Source organism: Rhea pennata, chromosome 1 (assembly GCF_028389875.1).
Source record: "Rhea pennata isolate bPtePen1 chromosome 1, bPtePen1.pri, whole genome shotgun sequence".
NCBI lineage: Eukaryota > Metazoa > Chordata > Aves > Rheiformes > Rheidae > Rhea > Rhea pennata.
Window position 1 is genome coordinate 147434289 of NC_084663.1, and position 21823 is coordinate 147456111.

The following is a 21823-nucleotide window of genomic DNA, read 5'->3' on the forward strand; positions in this document are numbered from 1 at the left end:
TTCTCCCTCCTAGGAGCGGCCTTTGCTCACCCTATTAAGACTCCTTCCTCCTGAACACCATCTATGCTTTCCATTTGGGTACTTCTCTCAGCTTTGTCCCTATCTCCTTTCTCCAGGTGCGATAGGTTAATTCAGTTTTCAGACTCCTGTTAACCTTTCCCGTGCCTTTCTAGGGCAGATACACTCTATTACAGAACATGTCTCACTGTGTGCTTGTACAGCACCTTGCATAATGAATCCTGACCCCACACTTTTCAAAAACATTATAAAGAATTTAAGCTCCTTGTCAAATTCAACAAAAAATCCCACTATATGTTTGCTGAAGGATACTTGGCAAAAGAAGAATATACAGAGCTGACCTAGACTCACAATCCTTAGGACCAGGCTATAGTTTCCCTCTATTCTTTACATTTAACCCTTAATTTCAATCATGGACCTCAAAAGCCTGCATGAATCAACACATTCTAATTTTTAGTCTAAGCATATCATGGTTTAATCGACAATTTCTGTGTGTGTCTACTACTTGTTACTTAATCTGTGAAATACAGCTCAGAAAAAAAATCCAGTCTGTAAAACCTATTGGTGTAAAGATAAGCACTTTATTTAATATCCAATTAAATGTGGTCACCGGAGAAATCACAGCTTATGCAACTTTATCAGAAAAAGATTAATCTCTTTCAGGCTTAACCCAAAATGTCATAAAAGAACTCATGAATTTAGATAGGAATCCACTTATTATCCAAAGACATTTTCCTATTGAGTAAGAACAGCCTAAATTGCTGACTATATTTATACTTGGTTCAATCAAATTTCTGTACTCTGTAGCTGTCATTGATTTTCAGCACAATTATCAAACAAAAACGATGAACAAACCGAAGGAACATTATAAAACCTTTCTCAGCTCCACGGCAGTCATTAGGCGACTAGGCGACACAGAGCTGCTCATTGATAACGGTTTAACGGCTCGCAGGGTGACGTCACCGCATTTAAATGACAGCCACACCCGGAAGGCAGAAGGTGTTTTGTTTTGTTTTTTTTTGCTTTTTTTTTTTTTTAAACAGTGTTGCAATTTGCCGTTTTAAAGTTAATCCTGTTTTGCTTGGTGTTTCAAACCGCACAGGCTGCACTGAAGTTACTTTGTTCGTGTGATCATGCCCCAAACCAGGATTTTAAAATTAGGAGGCAAATAGTTGAAATTTATTTAAATCAAGCAGACTTTCTTGCCTGTCTAGAAACCGATCATTTTCAGTTCATTAGCTAAATTTCCCACAGGGCCTGCAAAGGCGCATTTCATTTCTACACTGTTTGATTTATTTAGTTGACTTATTTTAAAAAGTATTCTGTATTAAATTTATTGAATAATAACTATTTGATTTCAACTTTCCACGTTAATCACTATATTTAGAAGCAAATACAGTACATGCAACTTGGAAAAAACACACAAGTGTCAGCAGGAGTAGCAGAGCAGCTGTTAGCTGCTGGACTAAGCACTAATTTCTGTCTGCTAGAGCAACTTAAAGCAAAGGGCGCAAGTGCAATGGCTAAAAATCAGTATTAAACAATGATGTTTAATGGCCTACCTAAAATGAGTTCAGCGATCCAACCCCACTGCACTGAGTGCAGAAATACCTGTCTATTCAGTGCATAACAGGTATCATTTTTACAATAGTGTAATTCACAACTGCATTTTCTGAACTGCATCTCAACTTCTATGTTCAAAATCTTTATGTTGTACTCTATAAATATGGAGCTCATTTGAAAGGCTTCGAGAGGATGTCTCCTTAGTAAAAGTTTAGAAAGAAATTAAGAGAATGACTTGTGTGGATAGTACCTTACTGTCACGTAGTTACAAACCTAAGCTTCATGGAAGATATAGTAGAAGCCTATTAGTTAGACTAGCCCATGCACAAAAATCCAATCTAACAAAAACATTAGTTTTACTTGGAGAGCCAAACTCTTAGAGAAGATGGAAGAGGAAAACACAATCTGGTCTGCCTTGAGAGCAATAAATCAGGACTGCATGTGGGACTTTCTTCGGATGGTCAGCAAGCTGGCATGGGCAGCTCATGCTGGCAGGGCAGAGCTGAGAGGGTGAGAACGCCTTCTCCACCACCAGTAGAAGCGCTGTGGACCCCAGGGGTCCCCAGGCTGGTGGCAGCTCCCACCTTTCTGCAGCTGCTGGAGATGGCCAGTCCCCATCCTAGCACCCTGGGAGCCAAAGCCTTGCTGCCCAAGACACCTCGGCGGGTGGGAGCTGTGAGTCTTTGCACTGGGGCTTGAGCTACAAAGACATTGCATTGCTGAGCAGATCTCTGCAGTGAGATGGCAGGCAGCAGGATCCGCTCCTCAGCAAACCTTCAAAGATTTGTGGCAGGTACTTTTTAGTCAAACTTCCTCTGTGTCAGCTCTTCATCCCGTGCTCTTTATATAGCAGCAATTAGCATATCTGAGAAATTCCCAATCGGCATGTTTTATGGTTTCTTCTCTGTGTATTGAGATAGTTCTGTAAGTTATGTGCAGGGCTATGCCATAATTCCTAATGTACGACTGTCATGAAATCACTCATGTAGATTTATTCACTTAAGAGTCAGTGAGGAAACTGATTCTGAAGAGGGAGCTAGAAACCTTAATTACATGAGAAAAAAAAATGATTCAAGCACCTAGGACTGGTCAAGAAACTCCTTTGATGCTCTAAAGAGATGTTCTGAAGTTAATATATTAACAGAGCATAACATTTCAGGAGGATTTCTGAATTCAAATGCCATCTTATGCCACAGATCGTTATTCTTTATTACTGTTGCTGACTTTCTTCAAAGTAATAACTATGTCAAAAACAACCACAAGTATTACATCTCTGTTTCTGGAACAAAACAGAGATTGAAGGAAAAAAAAGTGTCTTCCCTCAAGCAGTATCTTCTTGACCAAAGGAAGTTCATATAATGTAGAAAAAAAATATTCGTTCCTGTCAAACCCTGATCTTGCTACCACTGAATTCAATGGCAAAGTTCCTATTAATTTCAAGTGGAGCATGATCAGTGAATAACTCAGATGGAAGTGGTAAACCATAAGTGACATAATCACTCAGGAACCATCTCTGTCTCAGTGACCTAAATGGTAGGAAGAAATACAGCATTAATTCAGAGTTTAGCAAAAAGCCTTTACTTATGCTTTTGCATAACTTTCATTTACAGAGTAAAGGCTATGGAAGAGTTTATATGCTACTGTGGTATACAACCAGTTGTACTGCAAATATTGGAGGACAGAATTGGGAGATAAATCTCTTCAGTTTTACGCCTTGCTTTGATATTAATTCAATGTGGATGCATTTAAACTTCTGCACGGTGACCTATATCTATGGAGGACATAGCCTGGACCTCATCCTGAACTATGGGTTACCAGACCAACAAGCACCAAAGCAGACATCTGGTCTGTTGGGTTGGTGCTTGCTATGCTATCCAGAGAGGTGTCTCCATCTGCCCACATCTCAGTTTATCCCTCTTAATTTAATATGGTCTATTTTAGAGCTGTCTGACTCCTAAAGAACTCTCTGAGAGGAAAAGAGAGGGAAGGGAAGGGAAAGCAAGGCAAGGCAAGGGAAAAGGTGTGTGCTATTTTAGATGCTGAGACCATGTTATGAATGCTGTATTGCACTGCTGTGCTAGAGGTATCTGCTCCAGACCGTGGGCATGAAGCACGATGATAGGCTCACTAGGTGCAGTGCTGATTTCAAGTCTATGTAAGAAAATAGCAAAAAAAAAAAAAAAAAAAAAAAAAAAAACAAAAAACAAAAACAAAACAAAAACAAAACAAACATATTTGGCATATCCTATGTGGATATGAGGTTTCATCTCTTCTGTTTTCCACAAAATCTATGCCTAGGACCCAGGCCCGCTGTGTGTCCTGGCATACAGCCCATGTGGAGAGATTGATAATGGGGAAGTACTTACTGCGTTTCCCTCCTGAGACAGTAATATCACATCTGCAAAGAAGGTGATAGTCACCATCTAAATTTTTGCCCTCACAGGAGAGGATGAGCTGCTTTAGAAAATACTGCAACTTTGCAGCCTGAGTCTGTCAGGGGAGCCTCCAGACATAGATCCACTCCTGTTCAGGAGCAGAAACTGCACTGAAAAGGTGCTCCCAAAGGCTTCCTCATGGCAACAAATATGAATACTCTGCAGCAAAAAACTACTGTTTTTAAGCCTGCTTGACCACCTCTAAGTTACCAAAAGCATCTTGCATAGGGACTCTATCATAAATTATGACTGCAATGCCAGCAGCAATTTCAGTAGGTTTCTCAAAACATAAATTCATTCTTTTCTCCTTTCACGCTCATGTAATTCTTTTTTTCTCAGACTCCTTCATTCTTAGAGGGTCCAGATTATTCTTATGTCCTTTTCTTCTGTTTATGCTTTACTTTCCCTGCATGCTAAGTGTTTACAATTTGGTGCAAGAAGACATTATCTGCTTACAGTATTTTTCAAACCCTTCATCTCATGCTGCCACTTGGTGCTCCATTCCATGCTCTTTCTCTAGGCAGCACATTTCAACTGCATGCTTTAGGCACCAGTTCAAGGTGGGGGCTGACCTGCTGGAGAGCAGCTCTGCAGAGGAAGACCTGGGAGTGCTGGTGGATGACAGATTGACCTTGAGCCAGTAATGTGCCCTTGTGGCCAAGAAGACCAATGGTCTCCTGGGGTACATTAGGAAGAGTGTTGCCAGCAGGTGGAGGGAGGTGATCCTGCCCCTCTCCTCAGCCCTGGGGAGGCCTCATCTCGAGTACTGTGTCCAGTTCTGGGCTCCCCAGTCCAATAGAGACATGGAGCTACTGCAGAGAGTACAGCGTAGAGCTATGAAGATGATCAGAGGGCTGGAGCACCTGCCCTATGAGGAACGGCTGCAAGAGCTGGGCCTCTTCAGCCTGGGGAAGACTGAGGGGGGATCTTATCCATGTGTAGAAGTACCTGAAGGGAGGGTGTCACGGGGACGGGGACAAACTCTTTTCAGTTGCCCCGTGTGACAGGACCAGAGTCAACGGGCAGAAATTGAAGCACAGGAAGTTCTGCCTGAGCGTGAGGGGGAATTTCTTCCCTGTGAGAGTGACGGAGCACTGGCACAGGTTGCCGAGAGAGGTTGTGGAGTCTCCTTCTGTGGAGATATTCAAGGCCCGCCTGGATGCAACCCTGTCTACCATGCTCTAGGTGACCCTGCTGAGCAGGGAGGTTGGACTAGATGATCTCCGGAGGTCCCTTCCAACCTTACGGATTCTATGATTCTACAAGATCAGAAATTAACTGGCATTTTCTTGAATCAGATGTCCTTGAGATTGTAATTAAACCTACAGAAGGTCTTTTAGAAAATAATGCATAAATCCCAAGTCTTTCTGTATACTTTGTATTAATATTGGTTTTGTGTTTTTTGGTAATCAGTAATCCTGTAGTTGTCCAGCCAGTGTCTTCCCCTTTTCTACTTTGGTTCTAGAAGCTGTAATCACGTAAAGCTGCTCCTGCCTTTGTACTTGAATGCACTTGTATAGCTGGCTTTAAATAAATGCAAAATTTGATTAACAATAGATTACACTTGGTATTTAAATACAAATATCTCTAGCATGTACAAGAGAAAACTATCATCTTCAACATCTCATTTCAAAATAATTACAAAACAGAGAGCATTTTAAACGCCATCACTTCTTAAACATGTGTTAGGACAAAGTGAGAGAAGTAAACAAGACATACACTTGTTTTTCTTCTTAGCCACACAAGCTTCCATTACATCAATTTGCAGTAAATACAGGGGAATATGAATGGTAGTTTTTGATTTGGAGAGAAAATGCTGGACCTCAGCATTCCTTGTGGCTCACTGGCCTGAAAGCTTTCGTGTATTTGTCTTCTCAATACAAGGTGGTATAGAGCCACCTTGCACTGAGCATCCACTTCTCTGAGAAACATGTTGGCAGGGGAGAAGAGAGTGAGGAATACATGAGAGAGTTGGAGAGATGAAATGCTTATCCTAAGCCATGTAATAAGCAATCTGAGCCTCTCTCATATGCTGCTTTTAACTCATGAAGTAATAAAGGTACCATATTTCAGTACATGAGATTGTTACATATAAAATACAATTAAGATATTTGGAACTACATGAATATGTAATGTGCACATTTCTTTACAGATGCATTTTTCTCCAGACAGGCCGGTGCCTGCTTTAATTTGGAAGCTATCCATTTTCATACAAAGTTAACCAAGAGTGACAGGAAATCAGACGCCTACGTTATTTATCTTTTCTGAAATTCAAAAAAAAAAAAAAAAAAAAAAGCATTCTGTTAATTACTTTTCTAGGAAGCTATTTTGTGGTACCACAGGGATAGATCTTCCATATTCAGAAGTGCTGCGGAAATGACAACTTTACGATGTACAGGGTGAATAAAGTATGTTTCATGCAGATATTTAAGGGTATATTTGTCTTCATTTACTGTAAGTGATTATGTGACCAACAATAAAGAATTTAACTGCTTCTGGCCTGGCTCGATGCATTCACAATGATTAGTGGAGGTCTGACCTTTTTAACCTTATATATCAAGTGGCACATACACATTATTTATTTAGCTGGAATTAACAGTGATCTGTGAAGCTCTTTGCATTCTCCTTTGTCCCTCTTGCTCAGCAGCCATAACTTACCCCCGTGAGTATGTTCAGTGATGGCAGTTTCATGTCACTCTGACTTATGAAAATCTTGGGAAACTATGGACTAGAGTAGTAAAATCTTTTTCAAGGATACCAAAAAAAAAAAAAAAAAGTCCACCTTTACACTTGCATGATCCCATGTAGGTGGCTGTGAAGACAAAGAGCAGACAGATCTACCTTCTTATAATTATTGGAAAGGAGACTGTGAGTTGGTACTACTAACTGCTCTTCAGGAGCAGTGCAGGTTGGACTTTACACCTGACTGCACTGATACAACGGTCTGGTGTCAAATGTAAGATCTGAGGAGGCAGAGGGTGTATGCAAGCTTCATTGGTAATAAATTTTAAAAACTCCATACTCTCCTTTGCTGTCCATACCCTACTCTTTTTAAACACTCCTTTGTTTGAGGAGCCTGAAGCAGGTGGGGCAGGAGAAGTTCAGACAAAACCTGGTACTGAGGACAGTGCCTGGTGCTGGTACAGCGCTGTGCTGCAGTTTGCGGCTCCTGCAGCAACATCTAGAAATGGATCAGTTTCTCCAACTGCTGAATATGCCTGCAGGCCTTCAAAACAATCCATGCTAATGGGGCCAAAGGCAGAAAAGCGATAGCAATTCCTTGTGTCTTTAGAGACGCATTTCGCTAAGAAGGTCTATTAGACTGCTCTGTTTCTGGAAATGAGGGTTTTTGCATCATTCAGTTATCATCATCATAAGCACTACTGATGGATCTTAAAAATCAGTCAAACTGTGCAGTTAAAAGCTGTTTTTATAGTTCTAGAAATTATATTTCCTTCATCAACAACTTTACTATTTTAAGAGAGCTTATCAAAAGGAACCAAAAAGTAATTATACAGAGTTGTGGACATTTGATGCATGCCCTTTAGTATCACCTCCAGAGCTGATTCATAACTGAAACTGTTCAGTCTGACTGTAAAAAAAAGCAGTAGGAATGCACTTTTCTCACAATGAACCGTATTTTTACATTCATTGAGCTCTCCTTATCCTAAAAGGGTCTACTTTTCCAACTCAAGAAAAGGTGGAAAAGCAGTTTCATCGAATGGAGGATCTGACCCAATGAGCTGCTGAAAATATTTGTCATTAATTAGAAAAAAAACAACCTTTGGAAAAACTTGTAAAAAGGCAGGTGCATACATTAAGGAATCCCCTTGATAATCACAAGTTAATGTCCAACTTCAAGAGATTTTTCCCTGACGTTAGTCATCCTACTAGTTAAAAACAATGAGGAACAACAAGTGATTCAGCATAGCAAATAATGCATAGCATATGCCATATGGAAAACAATTCATACAAAAAACTTTAAGCTCAAAGTAAAGCAACTATTTTTGTTTTAAACCTACAAGTTCAAGTAGTGTTTTCCCAGAATATGATTTTGATATTTAATTCAAAAGGGAAATGAAACTTTTCCTGAAGGAGGAAACAGTAAAACTAGGAGCTCTAAAATCAAGTAAAATTATTTAAACAATGTTTTCCTCTACAAACACTAGTGTGCATGAATAACTAGATGGATTAGGCCCACTGTTTTCAATGAAACTGCCTGCATGCACAAAGTTACTATGTGCCTCAATGCTTGCAGAAGGCGAGAAAGGGAAAGGCTTGTATCATCATTCAAAAAATACATAAAAAAGCTATCTTTGCACATTGTGGTCTCCACTGTATTTGTTAAGAGCATTTCTAAAACCACTTTCTCTATTTAATACATTCCTTTTTTTGCAGTCCTAGCCTGCTGAACATAAAAATGGGCAGTTATGCAGAGCTCTCCCACAGATACACTGAAAGGTCTTGAACAACGTACAGCTAGGAGGGATCTTTGAACCATACTGCTCTTGTTGTCCATTTCTTCCTGTTTAACGTGGGAAAATACCCTTTATTTGTGGGGAAGGTCAGTGGCAACATTACAGAGATTAATTGAGCTGTGTTTTCTTGTAAATGCAGCTTGCTAACTCTTTCCCATGAACATCTGGGAAAGAAAACATCTACAACTGGCTCATACTTACAGTACTTAACAGTACTCAAGTGCTGTGATTGCAAACTGGCTTCTCAAGCACTGCAATTCTTCAATAAAATTGATAAACATAAGAGGAGTATCAACACACTTAATTCTGTGCTTATGTCTCCAGCTTCTTTGGGCTAGTCCTAGAATGATGTCAGAAGAATTCTCGTGTGTTTTTTGCTAGCGCGTTCAACCTATCTCTTCAGTTTTCTCTAAAAGCATCTTCAACTGCTCCTCTGTTTCCATTTCTGCCTCTCTGGGACAGAACTCACCACACTAGAAATCAGAGAAGAAAAACTTGGATTCAACTCTTAGTTCTGCAGCAATTCAACAGGCTCTGTTGTAGCAAGGGGAAGACAGTGCTTCCCCTCTGAGAAAAAGTACTTACTCAGATCTCTGCTAAACCTTTTTCCTGTCTTGTGAGATACTATCTCCGCTCTGATTTCCTGTATATCCAGATACACAGTATTTCCCGAGGAAGCATGCACTGAACAGGACCATCTTCCCTACTTATTCTCCACTGGAGCTTCGGTAGTCAAATGAGATGTGGATGCACTTGTTTTTTCATACATGAATTTCCACTTTCAATGTTAAACATGGCACTACATCTTATACATGCAATGCACCGAAGTTCTCCTTAAAAGAATGTGATTGTGAACAAATTAGTCATATTAAGTCTGTCTTCCTGTAAGTCTCCCCATTTGGGAGGGGTTTTTTTTTTTTTCTGAGGAGTGGATAGGAGGGAGGAAAAAATACTATTTTTTGGTTTCTATTAAGATACAGTGATTGAAATGATGGGAAAGAAAAAAGATTGCAGATTTAAAGAACACTTGCTAGCGCATGTGCCAGATGCTGATAGCTATATATAGCTACTCGAACAAGAATGACTGCAGAGAGTATCTCATCCAGGCAAACAGGAATTTGCCTGAGTAAAGCCAGAGCAAAAATGAAAAAGAATATTCAACATTTAATCTATTGTGCATTACTGCTGCAGAAGAAGTTGTGTAAGTACTCCATGAAGTGGAATAAGAACATATCCTCGTGGTGACCTTATCTACATTTCACATAAATACATCCCCAAATTTAACAAAACAAAACCTGTCCCTTTTACCATTAGACTGCTAGTCATTCTTGAATACAATCTCATTTTCTTTGCTCCATAGCCCTTAGAGAAGTAAGCAAAGCACAATAGATAATGCATCTTCAAAGTAATAATAAAAATCAGCATGCAGTCTACAACATGAAATTCAGAAACAGAACTCTGATATAAAGAATATGATTTACCACCTTACATTTTACTTATTGTTTCATTCATAACAAAATTTTTAGAAATGAGAGGCACTTAGTTTTAATACCTCTTTTCCTCTATACTCTGGTATCACATTTCTCTACCTTTCTATTTAGTACAGTGGGTTTTTACCTGCAGCAGTATAATTCCTAAGTAGTTCAAAATGTGAAATAGGAGGACTTGAGATGATGAGCTATCATTTATACAGAGCAATATGATAATTTTGGAAGGACAGGGAGGTTGGGTATGGATTCTAATTAACACTGATGAACCTGGTTCCTAAAGATTAAATTCCCAAATGAGTAACTGCTGCCTCTCTACACACAGGTCTATCCAAGTTACTCTCATTAAAACAATTAAAAAAAAATTATAAGCTTCACTCTGTGTCAAGATATTGAAGGCTTTCCAAAACCGATTAAAAATATTAAATGAGGTATTGAACTACATTTAAAATCAACCTTTTTCATGTATTGAAAAGTAATGGTCTATAATTTGTATTCAAGTGCTTTTATTTCCAGTGAATAATAATTGTACTGCAGCCAACTTGGTGCCCTGTTCTTCTGAAAACCTCAAGGGATGTACAGAAGAGGATTTTGTTTCCTCCTGAAGACACACGCTTTGCATAACATTGCTTCTTATTCTTCAGCTCTTACATGTAGGCTTACCTTTGTTTCATTTTGTGTTCATTTTTCAGCTAATGGTTCCTTCAAACCAGTAAACACAAATGAAAATGCATCGCTATTAGATATACTAAGAGACTCTGGAAAAAACTTCATGCTAAATGAAAGCACATGGGAACAGAGAACTCAAACTGAATGCCTTAGGAAACAGTCTTATAAATCAGAAGATTTCTAACAATCTGTTATTATTTCCTGGTTTTCTTTATCTGTGGAACTTGAAGTTGCCTAAGCCACATGATGTTCAAAATAAAGCTGCGATGACACACACAAGTGCTGATCACCCCTTGTTCCTCTGAAAAGAAAATCGATTCTGCAGGAGATGAGGAAACAGTAATTTCTTACCATTCGCCTCTCTGCCTCTCTTGCAGCGTCTCCCCCCATCAATCTTCCCTGTGTTGAGTCTCATCTTTCATCTCACACCTTACCCTTACACAGCTGTAGACCTTGCCTAGGCCGAGTTAAAAAGTACAGGTTTTGGATCATAGTATTACTATGAACATGTTTTAAGAGCTGAATGTAGAAAAAAAGTGTAGCGATAAAATTATGCCTGTAGGCAGAGAGCTTCCTGCCCCTCTCATTTCTGCTTCTGAAGCTTCCCACACGCTTTTCTAGCGCGTTTGTCTTTCCTTCATGGTCACCCCGTTTCCACCCTTCCAGCCATCCCAGGGTCACTAGGGGTATACTGCCTTTCCTGAAATTTTTAGTCGCATCCCAAATGCAGGAAGCCTCATTTTTCCTGCAGAGGTTCAGGGGACCAGGTAAGCTTTCAGGCTGAATTTTTACAACACTGTAGTAGGAGACCTGCAATACAAATAACAAGTGAAAAATATTTTGAAACAGGCAGAAGTGTGACTGAAAATTGAAGAGAGAGTGGCTTTGGCAACACTGACAAAAGTTGAAGTAACTTTCAGTGTTGGTCAATATTTCTCCCTGCACAAATACTAGTGGGCCACCAATTTCATCTTGTGCCATTTAAGATGGAAAATCCTAGAACAAAGGAAATGTCAGACAGGATAAAGGGGAAGGAGAGGGGAGGGGAAAAGCAGGATACTTTTATCTCCAGGACTCTCAGCCCTTAAACATATCTAAACATTGTTTTCTCATCAGTTTCAGTTTCAAGTGCCACAAATATCTTTAGCACTTGTTGTCTTCTTCTAAGTAATATGGCTGTCATTTTTTATAATTGTTTAGCCACCAATGTTTTTGTCCACCTCTTTCAGCTTCAGCTAAATGTTTATATCTCATGTTATCAAATACTGTTTCAAATAGATCGCATGCCACAAAATCTGCAAGAAGTTAGTGAACACTTGGTAGCTAACTTGTGCTTCTGTCTCTCCTACCATAGCTTACATTGCCATCAGTATCTAAACAAGTTAGTTTAAAGCCATCTCAGCTATGTCTATAGGTCTAGAAGCTGCAGTATAAATTTACCCTTATGCATCTTATGGATTACATACAAGTAGTGAAAGCTTTCTTTGCTACTGAAGTAGGCAATCTGGAATGCAAACAGTAAATTCTGAATTTCTGAAACAAATTATTTCCTATCAAAACCCCTTTCCAAACTTGTTCGTAGGGTATTACATAGGCTAAGGGGGAAAATTGGAAAGATTCAGACAACTGCTACAGGCGTCTTTAATTCTAACAATAGTCTTCACTCACAGATAGAAGCACAAGTCTGAAGGAGGTAATAATAGCTAAATGGGTATTAGTATATGCCATTACCCGATCTATCTGCACAATTACAGCAATCTGTGAATGCTAGATTTGCTTATCAAATCTTGCCTAAGAGCCTAAAACAACCACTTTTCAGGAACAACATATTACTTCAGTGTTGTTTGGAACTGATGGAACTCTAACTCAGAGAGAAGTCACATGGGTATAATGCCTAAAGGAACCGAGAAAAGTAATTGCTTCCAGAGAGATTTCTTTTCCAGACCAAACTGAGGGGAAATACAACAATGAACTCTATTTCTGAAAAACAGACATTAAGAGGCCAGAGAACTCTACCAAAAATGAGAGTTCTCCTCTCCTTTAACAATGCCAGAAACGAAAATGTTAAGTCTAAAAACATCTCAAGACACACCACAGCTGTCAAATAAGAGTAAACAATCAATATCTCTGCTCTGAGACAGTCTCAATGATTCAGCTAAACAGAGTTGTTTAGTCCTATAAACAGCATAAATTGTTTAAGTCGTGGGAGCTCTATCAATTTGCACAAGAAGAGGATGTGATCATCTTTTATTGGCCTACAGGCCTCTGATACACCCCAAAAAAAATAATGCCCCTCATCTTGCCAAAACCAGCCAATTCTTCCCCCTCTAGAAATCTCAAAATCAAATAGAAAATTGCAGACTCTATCAGTGATGAAGCAAGGTGCCTTTCACATCTACTACTGGTAACAGAAATATTGCCTAGAAGCTTTCAGACATGTTCAGATATCTTCTCATGTTTGTAGCATCGTTGGTTTTCTACAAGATGGTGATTCTTGAGGAGGAAAACCTCCATCTTTTTAGAACTGGTTTGAAATAGAAACAGATGTTATGAAAGCTAACAAATTAAAAGGAGACTCTAATTACCTCATTCTCATCTATTCCACAGATCTTCTATTGTTTAAGTAATTTATTTAGATTGTGAAACTACTTTGACAACATTGAGAATGGCAGAACTATTTCTGATCACAAGAACTTCACTTAATTATTGCCAAAGAGAAAAAGTCATCAAAATATGAAAATTTAGTAGTAATACACAAGGCTAGCGACAAGATGAATTAAAATTATACAGGATTTATGTGTCAACACTCAGGAAAAAAAGTCAGTGACATCATATATGGTATCAGAAAATGTGCCACTGTAGGAAATGTTACAGTCTTGAAGACAGTGAGCATTTTGCTATTCACGTATTTTCATTATAACTGTAAGACTGCTATTTGCAATATAAAATGTCAATGTCAAAGAAGTGAAAAAAACCTCAACCTGCAAAGAGATGCATTAAAAAATCTGTAAAAAGAGATATACGCAGTTTGCTATGATAAGCTACCATCTATACATCTAAGGTGGCGCACATCATAAAATGTTTAAAGACACTTACCTCATCTTGTTTAGGCATGCTAAACTTTGCTGTCTTTGACTTGGTCCTGGTTGAATCAGGCTTGCTAGAAGGCACTCCCCTGTATGACTTGGTTGTCTCTGCTGATAACTTCAGCTTTGGAGACTCATCAGGGGCCTGGTCTTGACCATCCATTGGTCTCACATAAGCTGTTGGTTTCTGCTGAACCAGACTGGGCTTTGAAGCAAGCGAAGGTGGGAAATTTTGGACACAGTGCCTGCCACTGTGTTTTGCAGGCCTGTCTTGCACTTGAGCTCCTCCTTCCGAACCACAGCTTAGTTTCGACTGCTGCTGCACTCTGGTGACGTTCTCTCCTAGTGTGGACCTCAGTGAGCTTTGCTGGGCAGTGCTAGAGGAGGAGGAGGTGGGACTGGATGCATAGCGTTTTAGTTTTTCCAGATTGGATTTCTGGTTAGCCAGTTTGAAGTCGCTCTTGTGCGACTCCAGTGACCTGTGCCCATGCTTGCTTGCTCTCTGCTGGCCGTCTGATGCAGCATTGTGCCCGGCCTTCTGCCAGCCCATTGTGGCACTTTTGCTCTGCTGCGCAGGTAGAGATGCTGGTGTGGAAGAAGAAGCACTGCAAACAGATGGAGGTGGGGGAGGTCTCGAGTCTGCCACAAGAGGCTCATCAGGCTTAGGAAGAGAAGCCTGGGGAATGCCAGGTTTTGGAACTCCAACAAGGTGGCTCTGGTTTGATCGGTCAGTTAACAAGTCTTTCATTTCATCATAGTTGCCCAGTGTGTTCTGGATGCGATTTGAGAGCTCATCCCCCTTGTTAGTCTGCAAAACAAAAAATGAATGTTCTGTAATGGTCAATGTAAAGAAAACAAAATTCCCTGCATGCTTCTGCTGGAATCCTTACTGAAGTCTCACTGCCTTATTCAGCAGCATCGTTGAGGGATGAAATCGAAAATCCTTATCGTCTCTGAAGACACTTGTCAACATCTTAAATCTAGCCTGAACTGGAAAAGCTATAAAGGGCCTTAGAGTATATAAAAAAAGAAATCTATCACTGGTATCATGCTGTAGTTAAAATATATTACCTGGAAACTAGAAAATTTATTATTGCAACTACACCAAATGGTTTGGATTAAATCTGACCATGATAAAACTTTTCCTGTAGCCCAGGGCAAGCTTTCTTTCAGCCATGAATGAAAACACCACATTCCCAATTTCCTCCTCTGCCTGCTTATGTTTTCACATTGCAGTGTTGGGAAACCGCACAAAAAATAGTGCAAGCACTGAATGAATTCACTAATTTGAGCCAACTCACTACTCTTGAGGTTACTTGAAGAGACCTTATGGGATAACGGGATGACTACAGACCATGATGCACTGTCTTTGGAAATACTCTAACAGGATGCTCACTCTGGGCCAGTCTCCCCTTTGAAAAAAAGTGACTAGATCCCCCAAGGGGATAATGGTTAGTGCTTGTTGGGCACAGCAATGGGACACAGCTCAAGACAGCCACCCTTTCTTTCCTTTGAGATTAATCACTGTTTTTTAAAATCATCCATTTACTTCCTGATTGAAGAGGAAAGAAGTTCCACAAAGAAAAAGTAAACAAATAATACTGAAATGAATTGAAAATTATTGCTTTAAAAGGCTACTGTAAGCAAAAAGGTATATCATTAGCATTACTACAGCAGAAATTTTTCTGAACCATGCCAATAATCAGGCAGGTGATGTTCCTATCTGGCTTACATTTTAAGAGAAAGAGTAATAAGCCAATACTGTTCTCCTTTCTTTTTTCCAATCATGGAGCCTAGGCAGGAAAACTTCCATTGGCTTCAGAAAGCCAAGATTTCATCTCAAGACTTCTATTTCAGAGGAAAACAGTAGCTTGGAGAAAGGAGAGAGTAAAGGAAGTGGAGAAGACTCCCTTAAAGTTATTTGAAAACATAAAAGATGTAGCATCAATACCAGTCATTCAGGAAAAGTGCTGATTTTTTGTTTTTTAAGACTTCCAATAAAATTGGCTCACCCAAGCAAAAATGTAAGGGAAGGAAATTCCCTTTAGTTCAGAATTTTTTTAGGATTTGAAAAATAATCTGATTCTTGAAAAAGAAACTGATGCCAAGCAAAAATGCCTTATAAATGAGTAGCGTGGTATCCACCTGTTACCCTTTCTTAGACCACAGCCATAGCATTCCCAAGTCACTCAAGTCAGGAAGTGTAAGCAGTCTTGTTTTACTTGAAACTTGTCCCCTCAGGTTTTGGGGACACTGGCTCATAACTTTGTAAAATGCAACCAGGCAAGCATTATGGTACGTATTTGTTACAACATTGTCTAACAAAGTTGATTATATATTAATAATACTATTGGGGAAAGGGAAAAGGTTGGAAGAGTAGAGTCTGAAACATTGCCTTGAAAACTTGGAATAAGATGGATCAGCCACTATAGCCTGATATTCTCCCTACACATGTAGCTGTTATTGTCCCAAAGACAATGATCTGCCATGAAAAGAAATGCGAAGCAGTTATTCACAGCTACAGACTAGCTTGAAAGAAGATGTTTCTTCACTTTTCAAGAATCACATTGATGTCCTATAGAAGAGGAAACTCTTAACAAGGCTTCAAAAGTGGAAAGTATCACATACACCTAAAAGCAAGGCATTGCAAATGCAATGAATTCTCTAGTTCACTGCTTTAATTGGGCAGGAGGTATGTTTGACTCTGGCAGATTAAGAGGTGTGGAAGGCACCTGTATGGGAGTCCTCCATATTGGCTAGTTTGGTTGGACCTATGGCAAAAACTGAGGAGTTGACATGGGAAATCCTGGGCTGCCTGTAGGGCAGGCTCTAGGCCACCTGTAGTTAGGCTTATTATCTTCAAGGGGCTTGGGGACATGTGATATGTTGGAAATATGCATCTACTAGGGTCAATGAAATGGCTTCTAAGCTTGGGCATCTCCTTGACCAGCAGCCTTTCTGTAAGGCACAGAAAAGTTTCCCTTTATCTTGTGGACCTCTTCCGCATTTCTGGTGGATTCTCCCACTAGTGTAGAAAGATGCATTTCTATACCCCTCTGAGAAAGAAGATCTCACCCCGGTACTGCATTAAGTCTGACTCTGGCTCAGCCAGTCTGAGTGTGAGGTTTCCTTTCCTTCTAGGAGCAAGGACCACCAAATGAGCAGGGCCACCCTAATGCTCATAGGTCTCTTCCAGCATAGGCAGTTTGTGGGGCAGCTCTCTACCCAGGTGCCTCTAGGTTTGTGAAGGCAAAAGGTGGCCTGAAAGTTTTCTTTAATTCAGGCCATTCTTTGACATTTCAATCCTTTGATTGTTCATCACAGGGTCTGTACATTCATGTGTTCAGTTTTGCCCCTAGAAAGTCCAGCTTCCCCAATACAAGGGGGACACTTCCTGACGGCTGCTATTTGGGTAAGAAGCAGCCACTAGTTTCATTTCAGATTGTCTGTGGGATATAAATAGGCTAGAGAAGTCAGGAGATTTTCTTCAATGTGGATGAGATGTGAAGAAGATCTCTCTCTTTAAGAGATGGCAGATAATCCCAAGAATAATTACAGCAAACAGATCTATCTATCTATCTAGTGGCATATGCCCAGTATGTTAGCATTGTATATGCCTTTTGCCAGACTGAGGACATCTTGAGGTGAGAAGATTTTGAGTAGAGCCGAGCTCATCTAGAATAGCTCACTTACACTCTCTCGGGAACAAGATGGAATTTGGAGTAGCTTATTATGAGCTTTAAATGTAAAAACTCACTCCATCATTTGCTCTGAAATGTTACTGGCCTTATTTAGTTAATCATTCACATTTGGAATACATGATCACAAAATGAGTAAGTAGGAAAAGCATTCAGTGCAAACACATCTAACTTACAGTGCTCTGATATTCTTCTGCGAAGTGGTAAGTATCTGTATGCTCAAACAGCTGTGGAATCCAATACTTCTAAAAATAAGCCTGATGGTTGCAAGGAAGGCCATCAGAATTTTTTCCTTCATTAAAAATAGTGCTACGGTTAATGAGGGAGGGCATTCTGTCAATGAAGTATCCAGAATGAAATTCCTACTTTTTTAATTCCTGTGAGAGACATTTTTTGTAGAAGACACTGGATTTCTTTCATAAAAGGTTGCTATGGATACTTTGAAAGGCACAGGATAAGGGGCAACCCAAACAACCAGGATTTTTCAGAAAATCTGATGTTACAGGAGTAGGGATATGTGCCAAGGTGAGAGAGGACATAAGATTTAAGAGATTTTCAGTCTGCCTTTGATTTCCAGATATGGCCTTCCGAATGGCAAATCCTTTAGTTTTAAGCTCATGTTTCTCAAGCTGCACAGAGGAACACTGAATTCAATCAGAGCTTGCAGTGAATGTCACAGTAACTTCATTCCCCTGTGGAAACACTGAGGACTTGAACATAGTTTTTAAAGGTGGTAAGAGTAGGTTTCACTTTTGCTTTCACAGTAAGGTTTCCTCTTTTGCAGTCAGTCTCTCTTCTCAATAAGATCAAAATGCTCACAGCTAAGAGCTACAGTGCTGCACCCCCATACTGATCCTTCACAAATGCTTAGAAGAGTTCAGAGAGCGCAACAGTCCACTGCCAATGCAGACCTGACATTCAGAGTATCCCCTGTCTAAATGTTAGCATCCAATAGTGTCAGACTGACTGGTCTTCCCAGTTGGTGTGACTGTCATGCCCATAAAGCTGCAAGTGAGTGATGTAGCTTGACTGGGCTTTGCCTTTCTCAGTGCTTCCCTGGCAAAGCCAGCTGTAGGATGCATCTCTGCAGCATCTTTTTAAACTGACTAGTCCAAAATAGGGACACAGTGATTAAAGAAGAGAAGCATCTGCCAATGGATGACACCATTATTCTTATCTCCACATAGGATACCTACCTGGTATCCTCTCTACTTCTGGAAAGTGCAATGAGTTTTTATCCACTCTTATTTAAGTGGGTGGAATTATACTATGATTGAGTAGAGGTGCCTTCAAAAGTCATAAAAAACTCAGAAACTACTGATGTGTCCATAATACATGAAGTCTGTGTCATAGCAGTTAGTACAGAGGTCAAAACACTGGGACCCAGGTAGCAATTGTGGTGTGCAAAATATTCCAACTATACCTCTTTTGTAAGTGATGTGAATATCAGTGTTACCCACTTAAGGCATGAGAGACAAAAGGTATCAAGGACCCAGCAAAAGCATAGGCCCTTTTTATGAAGGGTCTGTTTGACTGGGCCTATCAAATGGAAGATGATTTGTCCCAGTTGCAGCAGAGCCCTCACTAAATGCCAAGACACAGCTGCATTAAATAATTCCTTTTTTTTCCCCATGGATTAGCCCTTGACTGGTCTCACAGTAGACTTTCTCAAGTAGAGCCCTGAGGAGGAGTTCAAGATGTTTCTCGTGGTTTCTAAATGCCTTGTAATGAATCTGAAATTTGGGCAGCTGTAGATCAGCTTCAAGGCAGACAGAGCTGTCTTCTATCAAGCAACATTTTTTGAAACTGGTAGCTCTTCTTTATTAGGGTCTAGAAACACACAAAAATCTGGAGGGAATACAAGCCTTAACAGGTTGAAAGCTGACCCTGGGCCATGTGCAGATATGCCAAAAGACTGTAAACAGGTGCAGGAGCAAAGTGCCAGGTCCCAAATAGGACTGCTGGGAAGAGGCACTAAAGCACCCAAAGCATCAAGGATGAGTGGAGCTACATGGAGAGGAAATGCTTCACAGCTTGGTGAATTGCCACACTAACCTGCATTGCATTACTGGAAGGGCATGGTAAAAGATACACTCTGATGCTTTGATGCATGCAGACTGTCCCTGGACTAGCACCTGGAGAGAAGCAGCCCCTATGGGATACCTCTCATGGGTCTTGTTCACAAAGGCTATGTTTGCAGGCTTCAGTCAGCAGCAGTTAAAAGCAGAGCATCCTCCTTGATCCTCCTAATGGGAGATGATTGTGCCTCATCACACGACTGTTCCCAAGAGGGACAGAACAAGGACTTGAGACTCGTAAGTTACTTCTGCCGTTGCTGAAGGCAGAACATGGTTAGCAGACAAATTTTGTTGGCAATCCTGATAGGAAAAAAACAATCAGGGTATTTCATTGCATTAACCTTGCTCAGAGCATAATATTTACTATACAGCTTGACCTTCGCACACAATTCTAACGCAATTATTTTCTTCTAAGTGTTGCAAAAAAGGGTACCATCACCTTCACCTCCGCGTTTTAATGCCATCTCAAATATTGTTAGGATGTTGCTGGTTTATTTCATTCTCATGTGCAACTGAACATTATAAGAAGCTAATGTAAAAAAGAAATATCCAGTTCTCAATGAATGATAAATTTTCTGTGTGAATTTTGTGAGGCTAGCACTTGTGCAAGGTTACTGAAACCTGGACAATGCAGGCTGAAAGGCTGCATTTTTATACTGCAAAATAAATAAATAAATAAAGAGCCACCCATCTGAGAAGTATCTACCTTGTACGGTTCACTGAAGAGGGAGTAACTCGTGTTAAACGTGCCATCTTCCTGCTGGGCCTCCTGATTTCTCCTTTCCCATTCTTTCCTTCGCAGCACATTTCTATCCGGCTCATAGACGCTGTAGCAAAAAGAGGAACATCTTTTTTAAGAGTTAATAATTAGAGGGCAACATATAAGCCAGTGTGAATCTGAAAGCTGAAGAACTCTGGTTTGCAGACAGATGGCAAAAATAAGCAAGAACATGAATCAGATGCATGCCAGTCCAAGCAGGCTGGGGAGGCTCAGGTCTCTGGGAATGCGGATGCTTTCTTCACACAGAGAATAGATAATTAAATTCTTACAGAAGAATAAAAAAGAAATCACAGGGCAGGATCTAGTCTGTGCAGAACTTCTCTGCTTGAAATGTGACAAAGGAAATATCTAAGCAACTTTGACAAAGACTGAAAGTACTCTTAAGGCAGATGGTAATTACAGCTATGAGTAAATAGAAATTATGAACATATTTCCACTTATGCCATATCCTCTGAGTGTTGTATGAGAATGCTCCTTTTTTTTTTTCATGGATGTGTTTCTGTAGTGATTCTTTCATTAACTAGCTCCCTAAAGAGCTGTTAAAACTACATGCTGTAGTGGTTTCCACAGTTAGGCTGTTTCTTCTGATCTCTGTTAATCAGCCAAGTCGTGAAACTACTACTGAAACAATTCCTCTTTCTGATGGATTTGACACCATCACAACTTCAGAGCATGAATAAATAAATACTAGCGTGATAGTGTATGTACGGATGGTGGAGTGTGGCTGGGAAGAGAATAAAATCATTGCGCTACACAATAGCATTAATTTTTAGAAATGAATTAATCTGGTACCGATATAGGCACACAAAACAAAAATCAACCTTTTTTCCAGAATGCTAGTTTAATGCGTGACACCAAAAGATGCAGAGTTCTTTCTCCAGCTCAGCACAGGTTTGCAGATTTCAGTATATTATATATTGTGCTCATCACAAAGGAAACCAATGCGTCTAATAAGGTTTACGTGCTATTTCAGGATAATGGGACAAGTGTGGTGATTGCCTGTTTTGCTTAGCTCAGCTCATGCCTGTGTTTTGGCGCTCTAAGTCTGTAAAGCAGAAACACGTATTATTGTCATGTAAATACACCAGGCATTAATAAAAAAAAATTTTTAAAAAAGGCTACCCATGTGACATTACCTAGTATGCCTCAGGCAAGGCTGTAAAAAAGCCAACAGCGAACTGATTTTAATTCATCATTTAAGAGAGCTGAAAATACACAGGATATGTAGAGACTTCTAGTATTTTAAAACAGTGTCTTAGTAGTTACCAAAGGACATTGAAATCCTGTGTTTACCTCTTAATGCTGCTAATTTCTCCTGCACAGGTCTACACTAACTACTAGCGTCTGTATGAGGAACTAAGAGTCAGGAACAGACTAATCCCTAGTGGACCCTGAGCTGACCCTTTTACCTGCCCCCCCCGCCCCCCCGATTGCAGGTGCTGAACATGGAGCAGGGCTCTGAAGTACAGATGCTTATTTTAACCCAGAATTTTTTCAGTACAGCAGCTTGGGGAAAGCTTCCAACCACCG

At 40.0% G+C, this 21823-nt stretch overlaps 1 protein-coding gene across 1 annotated transcript in view; it reads right to left on the reverse strand.

The window, feature by feature from the left end:
• The window catches only part of AFF3 (ALF transcription elongation factor 3), a 274813-nt gene extending 253775 nt beyond the window's left edge, over positions 1 to 21038 (reverse strand). The window contains exons 1-3 of the mRNA XM_062578442.1: positions 20986 to 21038; positions 20219 to 20339; positions 13747 to 14544 (exon numbers count right to left, since the gene is read on the reverse strand). Coding sequence (XP_062434426.1) covers positions 13747 to 14544; positions 20219 to 20339; positions 20986 to 21038 — 972 coding nt within the window. The remainder of the gene's footprint in view (positions 1 to 13746; positions 14545 to 20218; positions 20340 to 20985) is intronic.
• Between the last annotated feature and the right edge of the window lie 785 nt (positions 21039 to 21823).